The 20,198-nt window shown below is 39.2% G+C and overlaps 1 protein-coding gene across 1 annotated transcript in view; it reads left to right on the top strand.

The window, feature by feature from the left end:
* Window positions 1-20,198, top strand: part of map3k10 (mitogen-activated protein kinase kinase kinase 10) — a 38,232-nt gene that overhangs the window by 5,401 nt on the left and 12,633 nt on the right. The window contains exons 2-3 of the mRNA XM_044355119.1: window positions 18,590-18,770; window positions 19,766-19,914. Coding sequence (XP_044211054.1) covers window positions 18,590-18,770; window positions 19,766-19,914 — 330 coding nt within the window. The remainder of the gene's footprint in view (window positions 1-18,589; window positions 18,771-19,765; window positions 19,915-20,198) is intronic.

Below are 20,198 nucleotides of genomic sequence, written 5' to 3'. Positions count from 1 at the left end.
AAAGCCTTACAAAAATGTTTACAACACAGGGATTTTATTTTTGGCTCTCTTGGACGCTTTCTTCTAAATTTATCTCATCTCAGTTGAAGTTTTTTAAGGCGTGCCTGTGTGTGTGTTGTTTGTGTTTTAACCTGCTGAGTGTTGCTGTCAGTCGGGCCCACAGTGGTGAGTTAGTGAGTGAGTGAGTCTGTGTAACGTGGATAATCTGATTACCATGACCTCTTTAGAGTGATGTCACAGCATGTTTGTGGGTTGGCAGGTCATTGCCCCCGTGGTCATGCCTTACCTGTCACTCTGATCCTGGATCAGCCTCTACTTTCACAGAGCATAGGGCACCAGTCCTCCTCGATTGGATTAAAGCTAGTAGAAATGGTGGCAAGATTCAGAGGGCTCTTCATCACCTTAAAGACACAGTGTATTAATATAATATCAATACGTGAGTAGGGCTGCTACTAATGATTGTCATTATTGATTAATCTTCCAATTATTTTACAGATTAATCTAATAATTATATGGTCTTGTCAGAAAATTATGAAAAAAAGTCCAAGTTGACATATTCAAGAAGCTTGTTTTGTGCGACCAGCAGTCCAAAACCCAAAGATAATTCTGTGTACTATGATATAAAAATATGAAAACCAAAAAATATTCACATTCGAGAAGCAGGAACCAGTTAATTTCAGGATTTTTGCCTTTAAATTGACTTAAATGATTGATCAAGTATCAAAGCTGACTACTTGTTTTAGCACTGAGGCAAGATATGAATTTTGGTTACTATAATATCTTGATACTACTTAAATATTATCTGTTTGTGATCCAAAGAAAATTAAAGATCAGTAATGCAGCTTTTTAAAAATTTGATCTGATCTGCCATCATTACCTATTACTATTTATCATTTTTTAACATTTACTTATATGTAAATACACTGTATATATATGTATGTCTTCTAAAAGCATCAGTAGTAGTATTACTATTACTAGTATTACTGACATTGAGATATTTGTTGAGAAAATATTGTAATGTTTGATTTTGTTGGCATTGCCCAGCCTTTTACTGTATATACATGTCAGTGATCACTTATAACTCAACTCTAATGAAGGTTCAAAACTTTTTATTCTTGAGTCAATAAGTGTGGATTCAGATTTATTTTGCAGAACTTTTGGACCACAGATAAAAGATAACATAATTAAAGTGCCATATTTGGTCTCGATAAGCAATTATACTAAGTATGTAACAATAAAATAAAAAACACACATTTGAGCTTAAAAGTTCATTCTTGACCTTGGGAACAGCAGTTTGACAAAATAATGTTCCCTCAAGCTCCACTCACTGTCCCACCTTTAACCACATGTCATGGTCTTCATCAGCGGATAGAGTTTGCTAAGTTGTCATGGAGTTGGATCAGTTGTCATTGCAACCTACCTAACCTAACCTACCGACCTAAAAATAGACGGTATGTTATATATACACATATTTATATAGTCTAAATATAGACAAAGATTGTATTTGGCGTTAGATGTGAGATGCAGTTAAAAGCACCAGAAAAAGCTAGTAAGTGTACATTGAGTTATTTTGTCAAATAAAAGTTTCACTATCACTGCCAGTAGAAGAGACAGAGTCATGGCTCTATAGAGGCTTTGAGTCAGCTGCAGTTACAGTAAAACAATACAGGTGAGCTGATCACCTGTCGCTAACTATAGCAACACACAGGCTGGCCCATAGCTATTTCTGTATCCTGCTCTTATATAATGTAAATATCATATAATTTAACTGTGTATCTCTGTGGACATTTATATACACAGAGTGTATATCTTACACCTGTTAGTGTTAAGATGTCTTAACACTTATTAAATGTGTGCAACATATGAATGTGAATATATATGGATGTTTTATGGTCCCAGATGAAGGTTTCTGTGCTGTTTAACTGTGAATGCAGAGGATAACAGACACTCACGATAAAGACAGAGCGAGGTTGACATTAGCTGCTGTTTTGACTGCTGTAGTTTCAAATTGAAGCCATGTTTACACAGTCAACAATCATCTGAATAGTGGAAGCCCTGTGTCTCCGAAGCAGGCTTGTCAAGTATGGTGTTAGCTCATAGAGTTTAAATTATAAAGCAAGAAAAGACAAATTAATTTACTGAAAGTACCATTTTTTGGGCTTTGATCTTGGTCTTTTTTTATTTTGATTTAAACTACAACCACAATTGAGATGCAATGATTAGTCAATTAATCGATTAGTTGCCAACTACTAAATTAATTGCCAACTATTTTGATAATCGATTTATCGTTGTGAGTCGTTTTTTAAAAAGAAAATGTCCCAATTCTCTGATTCTAGCTTCTCAAATGTAAATATGTTATGCTTTCTTTAGTCTTCTTTGATAGTAAACTAAATATCTTGGGGTTGTGGACAGTTGGTCGGGACAAAACAAGACATTCAGGTTGCATCTTGGACTTTGGGAAACAGTTGTCATTTTCTGAAATTTTATAGACCAAAGGACTAATTGATTAATCAAGAAAATAATCAACAGATTAATCACTAATGAAAATAATCATTAGTTGCAGCCCTAAACCTCAACATCAACAACAGCATTGCACATAAGTGCTGTAATAGCTACTTAACAGATTAACAAGGTGAGATATGGCATATAGTCGCTGTCATGGAAAAGCCTGCGTCTGGCTGTGTGTGTGAGAATATAAGAGTGAGTCTGATGAGGAAAGGATTAGAGTGGTGGCCAGTGCCGGCTGCTAATCCCTCAGAGAGACAGAGTGGTGGAGGGCGAGACTGTGACTAACTGGACTAGTGCGAGCTAGCAATAGGAGGATTCTGGGCACAAATAGAGAGGGAGAGACCAGTATCACACTAGAGTCTTTTAATTTGAGGTGTTCAAGTATTTCATGGACTGAATTTGACTCATATGAATGTATGATATGTATGGATATGGCGTCATTTTCATCATTCGCCAATTGATACAAAGCTGTAGGTTTGGCTTCAGAAATTGTGATTTCTTTTTATCATATTTTACATAATAATGGTAATGATGGTATTCAAATAAATAGAATTTGAAATGCTGTTTAAATTGCTTTATTATTATTGAATTAACTCTACTTAAAGGACCAGTGTGTAAGATTAAGTGGCCCCTAGTGGAACGGGTTTGGCAGAAATGGAATATAATATTCATAACTATGTTTTAATCAGTGTGTAATCCCATGAATATAACCGTGTTTTCGTTACGTTAGAATGAGCCCTTTATATCTACATAGGGAGCGGGTCCTCTTCCACAGAGGCCGCCATGTTGCGCCGCCATGTTTCTATAGTAGCCCAGTAGTAGAACAGACAGACCAAACACTGGTTCTAGAGAGGGCCTTTTGCATTTTTCGCGAGTTTCATGGCCACTGTATGCTTACTACTACATACTGCATGCTTGGAAGGGGAAGGTAAGGGGAGGTATATTTAGTTTGTTGCAATCTGCAACTTCACTGCTAGATACCACTAAATCCTACACACTGGTCCTTTAAAAGAGACCTGGAGTGGTTGCACCAGCTGTTCTAAATTCAAATTGAGCCTTATTTTATTGTAAGTATTATTAAGTGCAGACTTATGGATCACTGAGTTATGACAGGTGAGGTTGTTACTATATTAACACCAGTAACTACCAGGCTAACTGTTCCAAAAAAAAGGTAACGTTAGCTTGCTAATATTACCAGTTTAGAGATATGGTTGACACATTTGACCTGACATTGTGATAACAGAATTTTATCTACTAAGTAGAGACTTACATAATGACAATGGGTTGCACCACACAAACTAGTTCTTATGTAGATATTAGTCGTTACTAAATATTTACACCCAGTAAGTGCCAGGTGTAACTGTTACGAAGCTACTGAAACCAACTTAAAAAGCTAATGTTAGCTTGTTAACATATTACCCGTTTAGAGATATGGTCAACACTTCTGACAATTCAAAGTGTAATAACGTAATATACTGTAATTTGTTGCACCATACAAACTAGTTTATATGCAGAGATTCATTACTAAAGATTTACATCCAGTAACTGCAAGGTGTAATTATTATGTAGCTAACGGTCCCACTGAAAATGCTAGCATTAGCTTATTAGTTACTGATAAAGTGTTAGAGATATACAGTTTAGTCTACTTGACAGATTTGACCTGGCACTTGGTCAAAATGCTGTTAAAAAAGAGGTAAACTGGTAAGATTTTGTGACAAAAACAACACAATATACCTCAAATTACAAAATGTTACACTACATCAGACTAAAGTCAGCCTGGTTAGCATAATCAGATATTTCCTACTCACTCTAAAGTAAGTATGACTTCTACTAACTATGAAGCGCATATATTTCTCCATTTATGCATATATAAATAAAACCAAGTCACACGAGCATTTACAAAAGATTTGCATTGAAGTTAAATATATAATTTGATCCCCTAAAACTGTTACAATGACTTCTGGTTTACATAGTTAGTGGCTTTTGATTGGATCCTGCTGCAGATGTTTTTACAAGCTAAGATGTTCCTTAAGTTTTAATGGTGCGATGTAATTTAAATGTATAGGTTTAATCACTATTAAATATATAAATCAGTAGTTTGAAACTAGCTAGCAGTTGGGAGGAATTTAGTAAGGACTTTGCAGACAAACTTAGAGATGGTTTTACGAATAGCTTGGTTGCATATTTACTTTTGCACTGTCATTTCCTGCCTTATCTTTGATTGTTGTCCAATTTAGGATATTATAATTACACAATGTCAAAAGTACAAATATAATATAGATTAATTTATTTTCCTGAAAAACTCACAATCAATGTTGCTGTACTTTTTTTTTTTTTTTTAGATCTGAGTAATGTCTGCAGATCTTCCTCTTTAGGCTACCACCAATGAAATGGTTAGGACGTCTACCTAAGAGGCAAAAGCCAGGGCAACATTTTTTATTATCTCTCATATGTCGCTTATCTGGATTTTGGCAGCTGGACAGTCAGAGGACACAACAGAGTTTTGTTAGTAAGAGATTTTTGTGAGTAAATCAAACAAATTGTATAAGTGTGAGGTGACATGCAGTCAGTGGAAACTACACCCTTGGATAACAGAATGATTACAGGAAAGGCTGTTTTTCAATTTCTGTGTTTTATCTGGCATATCTGCAAACTTGGTGCATGTGCAGTTAGTATGTAGGCCTGCCTGCGTATGGAGGTCGGACAGCAGGACATGCTGGCGCTAGGGCACATGTACACACACACACACACACACACACACACGTACATGCTGCAACAGAGCAACAATGACCCCATTCTCACACAGCAGCCCAAGACAGAGCGAGAGCAGGGCTCACAATGGCAGGAGTCACTGCAGGGGGGATGGTGGGCGAAGGATGGGAGATAGAGGCAGCGAGAGGCGACTGTAGGCCGTGAATGACAGAGCAGAGAGATGGATGGAAGCAAGGCAGGATGGGTAGAGGAGCAGTGGCTCTGGAGAAACCCCTGGAGGCTCGGATGGGAAAGGGATTGGAGAGATGGATGGGGGGAGGAACAGGGAGAAGTATAAGGCCAGTTTGAGAGGAGGTCAAACCATTCTTCTTTCTCTTAGTGAGCCGGCTACAGATTAAGGCTAGCAGTCTTGATGGACTGTAGGCTACAGTTTTTCACTATCTGTGTGTGACTGTATGGCTCATTATACCAATACACTTCAAGTTCAAGTCAGACTTACAAATTATATAACAACTGCAGCCATGTGAAGACCAACACACGCAGGTTTTGTAATAGTTAACAAACTGAACATTGTAATAAATCCACATTTACGGCATTTACATATAGTATAATGACAACTTGTGTCGTAGTAGAGGAAGCCTACGTAGCTTTTCCAAATCGTTTTGTGCTGGACATCAAGTCAGTTTATGTGCATTAATTACACTCATTGTATAAATATAGTGAAACAATTAATGGTAATTTATGAATTGCAGTAATATTGAGTGACCACAGAAATGTTTTGTTGGGTTTTTCAGTTTTTGTCCTCATTTGTGTTTTGCCTGGAGCTAATCTACCCCGAAACACTCTCTTATCAAACAGCTATCAGTGATGTTCTCAGTGATTAGTTGGTTTTGTATTGTTCTTATTTCTGTGGTATCTATTCAAACAAGGGAAGCACTGATCAGAGAATCGGCTGATACTGAGCATAGATCTAATAGCAGTGATCTTAATTTACTTAATTTAAAATCTGTAAGCTCTCTGTGATGAACTGAAGATAATTCCTCTATTTCTAAGTTAACATGAAGCGTGAAGTACACATCAGTTCTTTACTATAAGTATAGACGTTCATACATCTTTTTAAGCTTGTGCAAAACTTATTTGTATTGTTGCAATGCATAAACGTCATCAACAACAGGTTTATCGTACTTTTTCAAAAAAATGTGGGCATGTATTTTGCTTTCACTTGACAGACGAAGGTGCAGAGATGATGGTTAGAGAGAGGGGTATGACATGCAACAAAGGTCTGCAGCTGGAATCGAACTGCAGATGTTGCAATCATGTGGCATGTAATTAAATGAATTTTGTCCATGTAATGTTTCAAAACCTGCTCACAAATAGTGCAAAAAATCTCTGAATCTATAGTTTAATGGAAAAAGAAGTAAATCTTTGGTAATGTTAGCTAACAGTAGGGCTACAACTAACATTCTCATTATCATTTTCATGATCAATTAATCTGCTGGTTATTTTCTCGATTTTCTCAATTGTAAAATGCTATATGCTAAATGTTATCATTTCCATGAGTCAAAGGTTTTGTCTTTACATGTCCAACCCTTTATTTGACCAACCCAAAAATATTTGCTTTACTGTCATGTATGACAAAGAAAAGCATTAAATCATCACATCTGAGGAGCTGAAACCAGAAAATGTTTGATAGTGAAGCGATTATTTGATTATCAACACGGTTGCTGATGAATTTTCTGTTGATCGCCTAATTGATTAAATGACTAATCTTTGCAGCTCTAGCTAAAAGCACATGTCACTGTCAACTCTTCTGATATCACACTAAAGGCCTAGCACTGCCTTCACGATAAAATACATCAGCAGTATCTTCATACGTCAACACTCACTGCTGCAAATAAACAGAGAAGAACAGAAAACTGTGTTAAATGTTGATTGGTCACATTTTGCTGATGTCTGATTTGTTTAATAATTTCAGAATCCCCAACTTAGACATCTCCTTTCATGTTAAGATTCAGTTTCTCCATGCAGTGCAACTACAATAAAGTTGATTTTTCAACTATGTCGAGCATCAGATGGTAGTAAAAATCAGGTTTTGGTGTCAGTATCTCACAATAAATGAGCAAGGACCTCATTCTGGTCTCATCATGCCGCTCTGGCAGCTGCACCAGCAGGGAGAAAACCTGAGAGGATGTAAGGCTCTCTAAGTGGAGTGAAGAGGCAGGTTGAGGGACTGTGGGAACATTTATACCACAAACCAAGTCCATGAAGGCCTCGACCAGTGTAAGAATACCAGAATGTGGATTGTTAGAGGGACTTTGGACTGTGCTCAGTGCTCTGGCACCGTGTGAACACAGCCACACTGTTAACAGATGTTTGTATCGCCTCGCTGACAGAAGGGAACGCTGCTGAGTTTCAGTCTGTCGCAGTGAGACTAAGAATACAGTGACACAATGAAACCAAACAGTGACACCAGTCAATGGCTGCACGAGTACAAATGAGTACACATACATGTACATACACACACACACACACATACAACACACATCACAATTATTTTCTCCACTGGTCAATAAACAGTTGATTCAGAGCCAGTAACAGTAATGACTCCCTGCTGTCTTTACTGTATTGCAGCTCAAACTGCCTGTGGACCTGCCAAGCATACTGACACACATCCTCATGCTGTATGTTGTACATTATGAATTGCATAATGCAGCTGAGTAACAGATTTAGCTAGAAATTCACCACAATGAGGTTCAGGCTGAGTGTTCATTAGGATTTTTTGCCATATTTTGGTCTCGAAACAGTGTCTGTACACACATGCAGACACGCTCACATAATAAAAGTCACAATGCAGACATATACTGTCCACCAGTCGAGTATAATTGTGTATTTGCATGAACACATAGGAGGTAGAAACACCTTATAGCTTCTAGTTTCTCTCAATATTTGTCTGTGATACTGGCCCAGAGAGTATTTTATTTTACTCTTCAGTTGAGGCAGGCAAACAGTAGTGTAGTAAACGCCACGGGCAGTGTGTTTCATCAACATCACCTCAAATTCACCTCAGCTCCTTAGTCAGAGTGTCTGAGAAGAAACGGTACAAGAGGTTGTCTGAAATTAAAGTCAAGAAGAGTAACTAGAGAGCAACAAGATTTGTTTCTTGTAATTTTCTCACTTAGTATCACTGCTTTTTAAATGTGACTTTGTGTTTCCTGCCACCACAGTAGTCAGTGATAAACACAGTAATGCCTGTCACATTTACATTGGCAGCTCCTGGGCTGTTGTATGTTTAGTGGCTGTTGACTCCGCTGTTAGAGGGGTCATTGTTGTTTGTCAGCAGCCTGGCACCGAGAGTGGGGAGTCAGGCCAAGCAGAGAAGGCGCTGGGTGTCCCCCGAGCCAAAGGTCCTTCACCCGCTTTCATAGTGGAGTCAAACCGAGGGCACTTCAGTCGGACAGTAGACTGCATGTATAGTGTGTATAGAGATGACGGACAATGGTAGAATGTAATGTTTTATTCACAGTTTACATTCACTTCTGGGGAAAATGACATGTTAACATGTTGTTCTCAGTGGTGGTTGTACTACACAACCTGCTGAGAGCTCAGCTCCACCCTCAACTCATAAATGATAAATGGATAAAAAACATAGGAAATTTACAACAATGTCAGTTATTATTATTATTACATCTTGTTCACTAACGCTGAGTCTATTTTTCATTGTGCTTGGTTTCCATACAGAGAATGACCACCTGCCAAGTCTTTATATTTATATCATTATAAACAAGTGTAACACTGTGAGTCGTCATCTCTTCATAAAAGGACACAAAAATCCTTGCTATTAATTTATTTACATTATAAACAAATTAATTTTTGGGCATTCAAGAATTGTATTGCCAATTCTGATCATTGATTTATCTTTTCAGTTATTTTTCAAGCAGAAATCCCAAACATTCACTGGTTCCTGATGCTCAAATGAAATGATTTCCTGCTTTTATAAGACATTTAACTGAATATTTTTGACTGTTCAAATTAAATCCACCAAAATGATCAAGGCTTGAGGAGTTTTTTCACCTTTTTTTCACTTTTTCATACAACCGAATCTATTCCCGAGTCTGTTTTGTGCTCATAAAAACAGGTTTTGGCTCTGTCCAATTTGTCAAACGAAAGCTCAAATCTAAAAATTCCCACACTGTAAGTACTCTCTTTTTCACACCACACACACACACACTCAATGCAAAAAGCACCAAGAAAAAGCCGCCTCATTTAATACCTCCATATCTTCTGAGAGAGAGGCTGCCTGGTCACACGTATCTGGCAGCTGCGTTTGTGTGGAGACAAAGTGAATGGCTGCAGGGTGAAACTGTGCCATTGCACGGCTCAGGATTAGAGCCCCCAATGTGGCCTGTGGTGGTACAAGAGGAGCCAAGCCGAGGTATCGATGACATGGGAGCATACTCACTACAACCTCCATATCAAAGCAGGAGGGGGGACGGGAAGAGACCCAGCGATTCACTGCACGCCTCGCTCTGTCGTGCGTCAGTTTTTCGCCTTAATTGAGTTTTGTTTATGTACTGAGATGATTTAAATGCAGCAGAGGAGACAGGTTAAAGTCCCATCTGTACCACTCTATTGTGGTTTTTAAATTTCAGGAGATTAAATGCTTTTAACTAAAATCAGCATTTTTAGAAGTGTCGTTAAACTCTAAAATCTACTGTCTGTGTTTGACGCACTGTATTTAAAAAAAAAAAAAGACCCGTATTTAAGTTATGGTGGGATTTGAATGTGATTTTCTGTGTGTTTGGAGAGATGCTTTACATCTTCCTCTGCCTGAAATCTCATGAGAGACAAGAGAGGAGACGTGTGAAAGCCAAAGAAAAATGGAGAGACCTATTGAGATACAAAGACATCTGGTATGTGCTGCCAGGAAAATGACAAAAGCTCTCCCTCCAGTCATCTCTCTTTACCTCTGGAAGCTTGCATCTTTTCATCCTCTCATTATTTCCCTCTTTCTGCTAGTGCCTGTCCCTTTCCTGCCCCATCTCTCTCTGTCTCCGTTTCTTGTCTTTTTCTCCTCCTCCTCCTCCCTTTTTCAGCTGCTTCTTCCCAAAAATTTCACTCTCTCCTCTCTTGCCCTCATTTCTGCAGCTCTCTTCCCTCTTGTCATTTTCTTGCCTCTTTCTCCCCCTCTCTCATCTTCTGTCTCCCCTCCCCCATTCTTCATCCTCAAACCACCAGCCAGTTTGGCCTCCTCATCTTCTTACCCCCCCCCCTCCCCTTACCACCACCTCCACCACCACCACCACCTCCCTCATTATATACACACAATCTACCTCTCAGTTACTCTCTGTTTTTTGACTCCCTCCACCCTCGTGCTGCATCTCTTCTTCCATTTCTTCTCCCCGGTGTGTTGTGATCGTAGCCAGGCTGGCGACAGCTGCAACAGCAGACAGTCAGGCAGTGGCACCAGGGCAGGGGGGGGGGTGATGATGATGATGGGGGGGTGAAGAGGGGATGGGAAGATGAAGAGACAGCTATAAGGCGGTGGAGTGGCGGGGCTGGTTACTTTTTTTTTTTTTTGGCTCTGATCTTTGCCGAAGTAGAAACAGAGACGGAGACGCCGGGGGCCTGCAGGGCGGGGGAGTGGCTGCTCAGCATCCCTCGGGCCCGCATCTCGTCTGTGTTGATGCGCCGTCGGCTCGCTGCCATGTCAGTCAAGTTGCTGTATTTGTCTCCCTGTGTGCGTGCGCTGTTACACACCAGCAGAGACAGACAGCTGGGACCAGCACACCAGCAGCTCTGTGTGTGTGTGTGTGTGTGTGTAGCAGGACGAGGAAGGTGGAGGAAGGTGTGGAGAGTTAGAGGGAGGGGTCAGAGGAGTTTGTTTGGGGGGGTGGTGGGGGGTTGCTGGAATGTTGGACCTGATTTGCTGACTTGGCGCCACGGCAACAGCTGTTCCACCCTGCAGGCTACACCTGTTCCTGTATGAAGAGGAGGAGGAGGGTGAAAAAGGCGAAAGGGAAGAAGAATGGGTTGCAGGGAGAAAGAAACACAATTCCTGCCAAAAACGTACCTGTATTTATGGTGTGAAAATATGTGACTGCATACAAGGAGATAATCAGTCAGTCTGAGCGTCATGTATTTGACACACCAGCTGGCAGAACTGTAATATCAGTAAATTTGAATTTTTTACATGATGTAAATGTTCACATAAAAATGCAGCACTGTCAGCTCCTCTTGAATTTGTTATCAGCATGACAGCACATCCGAAGTGATGTACAACCAAACTTAAAAAGGCTCTTCACACCCACACAGGTGCTTTTAATGACCAGCTGATGGCTGATTAGACATTAGGTGTAAGTTGTCCTGGAAAAAAGGACGTGGTGTCATGTTTCTGATCACGAACTATAAACAGTGCACGAGAGCGACACTACACTACTAGTTTATAGTCTGGTTGTGTGATGATGTGCTGATAATGGTGATGAAACACACTCTGACGTATGAATCTGCACCGAAACAGGAAACAAAAGCTTGAATTTGTCTGTCGTGTGGGCGTCAGTAGAAGTGAATGGAAAACGGAGCGAATATTTGTAGGAACGAATGTGTAATGTGACCATACCTTAACACGTGCAGCAAAACTAACAGCGAGCGAGATGTCAATCAAGCTCAGACTGTACAAGCAGTCCAACATAAGAGTGTGTGTGTGGAAGCTTTACCTATTTGATTTAATTTGATTTAATTCTTAATCATGATAATTGTTGAATATTTTGTAGATGCTCTCACACCAACAAGGAATTTAAACTGAAAATTAAGAGAGCAAAAAAAGACAAAAGGTTTCTCATGAGAGTTTTCTTCTCTGAGACGCCTCCTCTTCTTTCCCAGCGTTATAGTCCTAGTCTGTGACCTCTGCCCTTGTTACCATAACAACAAGTTAATGACACAGCACATTGAATTGAGCCTTTGCCAGAATAACACAAGCAATGTAAGTTAACTGGTTTATCTTTGTTGTGTGTCCCTCGCTGCTCATGATAACGGTTTAGACTCATTTGTTGAGGTCATACACGGAAGATTTGCATTTATGAAGTTCCTCGTCTCTCAGAAACAAGCACTCTTCATATCTTCAGGGAGTCTTCATCATCAGCTTCAGGCCAACAAACACACTTTAGGTTTTATCTGTAGCACTGTTACAGCAGTGTAACCTCAGTAAAAGACAAACTTAATGTACTGATGTCTGACTTTGAGTTGTTTTTTTTAATTTATTTTTATTTTTTGTGCACTTACTGTTAAGAGGTCACTGTAAGATGAGACAGACTTTGGTTTATAGCTGGCTGGAGTGGAAATCAGGGAAGGCCAGTTTCACCACTTTATTCACCAGTTAAAATACAGAGATCAAATAAAACTTTTTTTTTTCAGTTCAACCAAAACACACACACACACACACACACCTGTGGAGACTGTGAAAATGCAAATTTTCACTCAGATGGAATACTTAATTGCTGCACACAGAAATGAAAGAGGAGAAAGGAAACAAAGCAGCGCCGGAAAAAATGAATGAAAGTAAAGTAGTTTCAAGCTCTGACATGCTGCATCACCTGCAGCTCTCAGATCAGCTGATCACAAGTCCAAATCTCTCAGCTGACTGCTCAGATGACCACGCCCAAAGCTCTGGCAGCTGATTGCTCGCTCTCACATGAAATTGTTTATTTAAGGTGGGGCACCACAGAAAGACAATGGATGGATGGGTTAATGTTATTTTGTAGTGCTATTGTAGTAATAATCAACCACAAAAAACTACAAAACATGTCTGTTACACATTTTACCTTTGTTGCAGTGTACAAAAATGAGAAATGTAATAATAAATTTAGCAGCTCTTTTCTCAAAACAGCATACTGTGTGTAACAGGCGTATTTTTGATGTTTTGTGGATATAACTGTAGACAACAAATCTGGCATGGTGCCAAACATTAGCTGGTTTCAGCTTCTCATATGTGATAGTTTAATGCTTTTCTTTGTCAAACATGATAGAAACTGAATATCTTTGAGTTTTGGGCTGCTGGTCGAATGAAACAAGACATATAAAGACGTCACCTTGGACTCTGGGAAGTTATAACAGATTTTTCACTGTTTTCTGACAGTCTAAAGAAAAAATGACTAATCAGTCAGTTGAGAAAATCATCACCAGATTAATCGATAATTATTTTTGTTAAGATTCTGTTTCTGTACACAAATCTGCACATTTTAAAGAAAAAACTATATAAATTTGGGTGTAAAAGTTGAATTTGTGACCTTCATGTAGAGCTCTGTTTTGATTGTTGATTCATTTATTTGATCATGAACCAGTAAGTCATTGCATTCTTGCATTCTTCATCACTGCCCAGCTCCACCTCACAGTTTTTCTTTGTTCTGTTACTAATGTTTAATCTTTCTTTAAATGGGGATTTTTTGTGAGTTAGCCTCCACGTCAGTGCTGCGGCACGTTCTCTTCTGTAAGAAAACGGGAGTTTTGAGCTTCCAGATTAAAACCACAGACCGAACATAACTGCACTGTTTGTTTAAGGTGTAATGAACTTTGATGTAAGTGGCTCTGTCATAAATACCATCACTCAGAAGACCTAAAACCTCAGAAGCCTTTGATTGCATTCCTCTCTGGTTGCAAGAGGCTAATGTGTCACCTGTGCTTAATGCACTGACTAACCACGCTGGAGGATCATTAGTCAGGTAAAAGCCTCGCTGGTTAGTTTTCAATCGGTGTTTAAACAGTGACTCAACGCTCAGCCGGGGTCAGGGTCCGAGGATGGAGGAATGAGGAGTTTAAAGGTTAAATCAACACTTAATCAGACGGGGGAGAAAAGTGCTGCTGCACTGTTCTACTGTGGGACAAAAGTTTGACTCTGGACACATCCAGAGGTGTTTTTGACAGATGATCAAGTCATGTCAGTTGTATTTGTGTAGCCCATTATCACAAGTCAAGATTTTACTCTGCAGTCAACCAGTAAACGTAATCATGCTTTGGGAGAAAGGCTCCAGGATGTTGTTTGCATTGACATCATTTCATCAGGGACTTCACTGCTACAACAAGCACAAGATCACTTTACAATACCATTAACGGATGAAGCGCTTCACTTATAAATGTTCTACAATGGCGTCATTTGATATTGATTGAATTTTTTGCCATCAATTTTATTTTGGTCCAGAGTGAAATATTTCGACAACTATTGGATAAATTGCCATGAACTTTGCTACAGACTAAAGGCCTTTTTTTCACAGTAGGAAAAGCACAGTTGTAAATAATTCAGATTCAGATTCAACTTTATTTATCCCAGAAGGACAATTCAGTTTCACAGCTTACCTAGTTCACATAAATAAAATAAATACAACTCAGTCTAGCAGCAGCATTCAAACATACACATCAATATGAAATGAATGATGTCTGAATCCCATTTAGCTGCTTCGGTTTCAGTGTCCTGGTATTGTGCATGCTGAGTCACTGTCGCACTGTCATGACTCATCATTAATGTATTAGTTACACCTGTGCTTTTCCCAGTGAGTCAAGTCAAAATGTCTGTTGGGAAAAAAAGGTCTGTTATATTCCTCTCAACATTAAGTCTTATTTGTACATAATTATATCTGTAAAAAAAACTCTGGCTTTTCATCTAGGTCAATATTTCACTTTGTGTTTAGTGCTAATTAGCAAATGTTAGCATGCTGAAACGCTAAACTAAGATGTTGAACATACATTAGCTACTTAACATGATCACTGTGAGCTGGTCAGCATGATAACCACTGCTATTTTACATTTACTTTACTGTGACTGCTGAAGACAAACTTTAGGACTGCAATTTTATCCATTTTCCATTTATTAATATTATTTTTTTTTACATTGAGCAGCATACACAGCCTTTCAGAGCTGTTAGCGTGGCTGCAGACTCTTGTTAATCTGCTAGTTTGCATTTATACAGTGGGTCCCTATAGGTTGTAAGTATCACACAGGTCATTAAGAAAAAACAAATGACCTATATGGGCTTTGCATGGCAATCCTTACACGATAAGCACATAGTAAAAAATGGGTCACCTCGGTTTGTCATTCTCAAATGAAGCCTGGAAAAGTTAAACATTTGAGCAGGCCAATAAAGAGCAGTGGAGCAGCAATTTGTTTTCTTATTTAAAGGTAAATGTATCACATAACTAATGATATTACATCAAACTACTCTCACAGTATACTTTGTGAATCTGTGTGACTGATCAATAATATATCCAGCCTTGTGATGATTCCCATAATGCTTGTTGCCATGGTAAACTTTGTAGTAACCAGGGAGTTTGTCAGCAGTCCTTCATATAGACTATTTTGAGTTAACATTTCCAACAGCGCTGGCGTTGCGTTGTGTAAAAGCCACAGTATCCTTGAGGACATTTTTTTTTTTTCCTCCACTGTGATAAAATATGCTGTGATGCTTCCCGCGCCCTCGCGGGTGTTATTTGTGTATCGCTACACTTGAGGTTTCTGTGCTGCCAGCTGAGCACAAACACACTGATCTTTGTGTTTGACGTATGGATGAAAGGCTGGCGGTAGTGAAAACCTGTGACGGGATGAATGAATATGCGCAGGTGGCGTTAAGGAGCTGCACAGAGACATTCTGGAGGTGTGAAAGTAACACGACGACATTATAATTACGTCAGGGGAACAGAGCCAGAGTGGGAGCAGGTGGAAGTGCTGCTCTGCTCACACGTTTAGTATCTGTAAACACGTCTTTCCTTCTCGCTCTGTCTGTGTCTCCATCAGCCTCTCCCTTTTCTTTCCTCTCTGTTTCCACCCCGCCCTCCACCCACAGGCCTGATGTCCTTTACCCCGCGAGGATGTGCTTCATGTATGTACTTTGTTGCAGGCAGCGCTCACAAAACAAACCAGGAAAGGTGGACAGTGAGGAGGACACACCCATCTGAGCATGCAAACACATCCCGATCTCTCGTTCTTTTTGTCTGGCTACGTCTTCTGCTTTTCAGAGACACGGAAAGAGAGAGAGTTAGCCCTGAGGAGACAGCTGTCCCTCACAGAGACGACGGTATCAGAATAGAAAAGACGGCTGGAGGATGAGGCTGGCTTATTATCACTCTCAGCAACCCGCACTTATTCACCGTCCCTCACACTTGTTAGGAGATGAGACTTCTCACACATACACACACAGCCACATTAGCTATAGACAGTGGTTGAAAGTATATTTACTCTACTACAATTTTGAGGTACTTGTACTTCAGTGGACTATTTACATTTTCTGCTACTTCATTCTTCTACTCCACCACAATTTAGGGGAAAATAGTTAATGTTTTACTTCACTATCTGATATGATATGATAGCTGTAGTTAGTAGCTACTTTGCAGATGAAGAACATGTGATTAGTTTATGAAATATGATGCATTTTTGTAGATTAAACTCCCAACAGAATGAAAAATCAGATTATTTTCTCAATTTATTGTTAGGTTCTTAAGCTGTGTCAGAAAACAGTGGAAAAATGACAAATCATAATTTTCCAGGGCCCATGTTGAAGTATTCAAACTGCTTGTTTTGTCTGACATTCAGATTTCCAGATAAGAGATTCAAAAAAGTGGATTTTCTCATTTCTGGGCGATTAATTTTCAGTCTTTCGACAAATCAATTAATTGACTAATACCACTGTTGAACTATTTTCACTCATCTGCAGATTATTTTCTCTATTGATCGTTTTGTCTTTATAATGTCAGAAAATAGTAAAAATGCCACAAAGTGACAATCTCACATTCCTCATTTTATCCAACCAACAGGCCAAAAACTGAAGATATTCAGTTTACTGTCATACCTGACAAACAAAAACAGCAAATCTTCACATTTTATAAGCTGGAAACTGCAAATGTTCAGCATCTTTACTTGAAAGATTACTGACACAATTATTCAATTATCAAAATAGTTGCTGATTAATTTCATGTCAATCGACTAATCGATTACTCAACCAAGTGTTCTAATATAAAGTAGTTGAATGCTTCACCTTGACCAACTGAACTGTAACACTGAAATGCTGCTCGCACAGTGATGAATCATAATCTGATAGTATAATCTATGATAATATAGCAATCTGATAGAGGCCTACTGCAAGTAACATTGTGAATGCAGGACTTTAAGTATTTTATAGTGAGGTTTTGCTACTTGTACTTACTGTAAGTAAAGGATCTGAGTACTTCTTTCATCCTGCTCATGGAAATCTATCAATAGACAGGCCTGAGATCGATTCTTTATCACTGAAACTGGTCTCCTAGCGAGCTTGTGGACAGAGCAGAGCTCAGAGAGGCACACCTTTATCATGTGAAAGCTTGTGTGTGTGTGTGTGTGTGTGTGTGTGTGTGTGTGCGCGCGCGGGAGTGCATGTGTGTGTAAACAAAGACGCCGCTGTGTGTGTGCGTAGCTCTGCTCCGCCACCCTTTGCATACGCCTGTAGATAAGTGAGAGAGAGAGAAAGCAACCCCCACCTGGCTCCCAGTGCCTGTGAACTGTGTACACTCCAAATATTTCCATAGCCAGCCCGCACACGGAAATGAAGGAGGAAGTCGTACATGGTATATGAAAGAGAGACAGAGAAAGAGAAGAGGCAGAGAGAGGAGACATTAACATTAACACGGATATGTCTTAAATGACCGTCACTGTATGGAAATCATAAAACACACGCACACACACAAACTGCAGACAGCTGGACCAGAGGTGATATTTACGCCCTATAGCTGAAACCTAAACAGCACACTGGTCCAACCACAACTGTACTGTAAACATGACTTTATTAGCCAACATGCACAGTATTTATACAGTATTTTACTCTTGGAAACACCAATATTAAATCCTAACCTAATCCTCTTTAATCAACACCAACACAGCACTTTCTCTGGATTCACATCTGTACTCGTTAAACCTGTTAATGTTAATAACACACTCCTAAATAATATCCCCAGCTAAAACTGTGCTATTTACAATCATATTATTCATCATACAGCTTAGTTATACAATATAAATGAGCAAGATAAACCAAAATGTAACGCGTGCAGTATCTAGGGTTACAGAAACAACATATTTTGAAAATTATATGTCAAACAATTCAAATTTTTAAACATTTTGTATTAAAATGTTGTCTGTCTTGTTCATTAAATGTGTTTAATTGTTGATGTTTGTGTGATTGTTTGAGGTTTTTATGATAAACTGCAGTTTACAGTCAAATTATAGGATTTAACTGTAATAATTTATGATTCGTGAGTTTCTGTAGCTTCTCTCGTTGTTGTTCGACCTCTTGTCAGAAAGCAGTATTTAAGAGTGTGTCTCTTTTAACACAAACTCTCCTCCTCCTCCTCCTTATCCTCAGTCCTTATTCTGGAGCCAGTGGAGCGGGACGACCTGAGCGGTAAAACCCTGAAGATAACAGACTTCGGCCTGGCCAGAGAGTGGCACCAGACCACCAAGATGAGCGCCGCGGGCACCTACGCCTGGATGGCCCCAGAGGTCATCAAGCTGTCCCTCTTCTCCAAGAGCAGCGACGTGTGGAGGTACAGTACCGTACTCGGACTGTAAAGAAACTTCCCCAGGCTCGAGGTCGAGGGAGACTAACGAGTCGCAGAGTGTAGTCGAGATTTTGTTCATATGTATAGTAATAAAATATGTCTAAAATTAAGAACATTTAAACAGTTTTTCTTCCTTGTTGCCTTCAATGATAAAGTTAGGCTAATAAAACAGAAGTCACAGCTTTCAGCATCCTTTGTTTTCAGTGAAGTTTATCATAAAATATTTAGATCTTGTGGCCTTCATCAGCGGATTACTGCGCTGTCATGGAAATGATTAAGTTGTTATCATGAAGTACAGAACATCAGTCACGTGATTAAAAGTAGTTTTATGTGGGACGAGATCGTAACTCCTGTCTCTGTTCATGGATGGTTCACATGTGACAAACACGTTGCACATATTTTAAAGTGGCCGTCAGTTTTCGTATTGATTTCAGAAATCTGTTACTTGTTTTTAAAGCCTCGCTCTGGCTGACTCATCTGACTTCCTTACAGCACAAAAACCTTTAGTGAGGCAGCTTTTAGTGTTGATGCTCTGTACTGTTGGAAGAGTCTGCCTGAAGATCTGAGAGCAGCTCAACATGTTGATATCTTTAAACATGAACTTAAATCTCACCACTTTAACTCGGTTTTATTGCCATTACATACTGTGTTTTATTTATTCATTTTATTGTATTCACATTATAAATTGTCTTATTTCCTTTTCTCTTATTTGATTTGTCATTGTCTTTTATCTATTTTATTTAGTTTCTGTTTCATTTAATCTATTTTATTTGTTAGTATTACATTTCCATCATTTTTATCTCTTGTGTGTCTTATTATCAGCTTGCCAGTCATTTTAAAAGCACATTGAATTGAACAAACCTGTACAAAAGGTGCTCCACAACTAAAGCTTGATTGACTGATTGACTGAAGATAAAAACAGAGCATAATTATATGTTGTTTTTCCCTCGTCTGTCTTCTCTCTGTGTCTCTCATCACAGTTTCGGTGTGTTACTGTGGGAGCTGCTCACCGGCGAGGTTCCCTACAGAGAGATAGACGCACTGGCGGTAGCGTACGGTGTTGCCATGAACAAGCTAACACTCCCCATCCCTTCAACCTGCCCTGAACCTTTTGCTCAGCTGCTGGGAGGTAAGCACACGATTATCACATCCAATTATCTATACTTCAGTCTTCATAGAGAACAATATAATTGTCACAACTTGTCAAGAACAAGAACACAGTGAAATAAGCTTTTTTTGTTTTTTCATTGGTTCCTCCTACTTATGTCACTTGCTCATGTTTGGCAAGTAAACTTTTGTTCATCCTTGTGCTTTTCCTTATAGGATTGTACTGTACATCAGTCATCAGATATGACCTTAAACATGTCAGCGAAGATACAAAAACACACTTTGAAAAAGGCCCTTCGGGTGTTT

The sequence above is a fragment of the Thunnus albacares genome, chromosome 6, assembly GCF_914725855.1.
Source record: "Thunnus albacares chromosome 6, fThuAlb1.1, whole genome shotgun sequence".
In the NCBI taxonomy this organism is placed as follows: Eukaryota; Metazoa; Chordata; class Actinopteri; order Scombriformes; family Scombridae; genus Thunnus; species Thunnus albacares.
Note: the sequence above shows the minus strand (reverse complement) of the source record. Positions and strands in the feature narration are given on the sequence as shown.